The sequence below is a fragment of the Chondrus crispus genome, genomic scaffold (assembly GCF_000350225.1).
Source record: "Chondrus crispus Stackhouse genomic scaffold, scaffold_119, whole genome shotgun sequence".
Classification (NCBI taxonomy): Eukaryota; Rhodophyta; class Florideophyceae; order Gigartinales; family Gigartinaceae; genus Chondrus; species Chondrus crispus.
Genome location: NW_005178981.1, coordinates 239,484 through 240,867, shown reverse-complemented (window position 1 = coordinate 240,867; position 1,384 = coordinate 239,484). Strand labels below are relative to the sequence as shown.

At 57.9% G+C, this 1,384-nt stretch overlaps 1 protein-coding gene; it reads right to left on the bottom strand.

Moving 5' to 3' along the window:
* Window positions 1-864: 864 nt before the first annotated feature.
* On the bottom strand, window positions 865-1,139 carry CHC_T00001928001 (hypothetical protein). XM_005712785.1 is given in 2 exon segments: window positions 865-971; window positions 972-1,139. 1 exon segment carries the CDS (start codon window positions 1,137-1,139, stop codon window positions 972-974), a length of 168 nt encoding a protein of 55 aa, XP_005712842.1. The 3' UTR covers window positions 865-971.
* Window positions 1,140-1,384: the final 245 nt, after the last annotated feature.

Genomic DNA, 1,384 nt, shown 5'->3' with positions numbered 1-1,384 from the left:
CGTGACGCCGGCTGCGCCGTGAGCCTATGACTCGCGCTCGTGCTGTCAACACGTGCGCGTCACACCGCACGACTCCGCGTCCACAGCCGGCCCCTCCCAGCGCTGTAGAGCCGCGCCCCACCCCGTGACGCCCGCTGCACCGTGAGTCTATGGCACGCGCTCACGCCGTCGAGACGCGCGCGTCACACCGCACGACTCCGCGTCCACAGCCGGCCCCTCCCAGCGCTGTAGAGCCGCGCCCTTCCTCGCGGCTGCTGCGCCCCCCCACCTCCCCCATACGGTTGTTTTCAAATAATTTGCTATCCGAGCTATTTTGGCGTTGTCCAAAATGTAGGGCAACCCCCGTTCAGTTGTTCAATTATTCGAAGTCTGACAAGATGAGAGACGCGTCAGCGATTTTTTGTACCTAGCCGTCGAAACCTCCCCCACGGAGCACTGGGAGGCTTTTGGCCTTATGATCGGCCGTATGCAACTGTACCAGTATCGTTCTATCGTTCTTCTCGTCTTTGTCCAAGTTTTTCCATCACTCCTGTGACGTTGAAATCTCGCATCCGCTCTTGCAATGACCTTCAAACATTCAAGCCAACATGCCAATGAGTCGCCCGTGACCCTCTTCAGACACTCTTCTCCCACGTCCGTCCCTCTTCCACCCTTTCCTTTCTCCCTCGTCCCTCGATACAGCGTCCCGCTCGCTGCCCGCACACATGCCTTACGAATGATAGGTTGCCCATGTCCCATTGGCGATGCTCTATGCAGGTGGCGTGAAGGCCACCTGTTCAGGTCGAACCCTTCCATCTCGCTCGTACTGTAGCGCGGCGACAGCCGCATTTGCACTCTCGCTTCAAACTCTACCGACACCATTCGTTTCGCACACTTCGAAACACGCAAAAAAAATTTACTGAACGACAAACACACGATGAGCACGCATTACAAACAACTAAAGCCTTTTCCTCCAACCTTGGTCCCACGTCTCACTCCCTTCCGCCAAGCAGAGCTGTAGCAAACCCCCTCATCACCTCTATCGTATCACGACCGTAGTCCCTCAGCCCCGTAATCTCCCGGCGCGCCTGTGACACCGCATCTCCAATGTTCCCGTCGGCGAGTAGTTGAAACTGCACCTCGTTCAGGCGGTGCAGCATCAGTTCCTGTGATGCAGGTTAATCCCGACGCCATTGAGCAGCTTCTGTACCCGCTCTTTTAGCTCCGCCTCGCCGACGTGGCCAACTGCTACCTCCGCGAACAGCTCCCGCCACGAGGAAGCGGCTGGAGGGCCACGGGAGGACGCCGTTGCTCGCTTCTGGGGGCCTCTAAGTCGTGCTATCCTGCATAGCACTTGGGGAGAGTGCATTGCGCGATGCAGTCAGGCTTTGCGGATAAGAAGAGC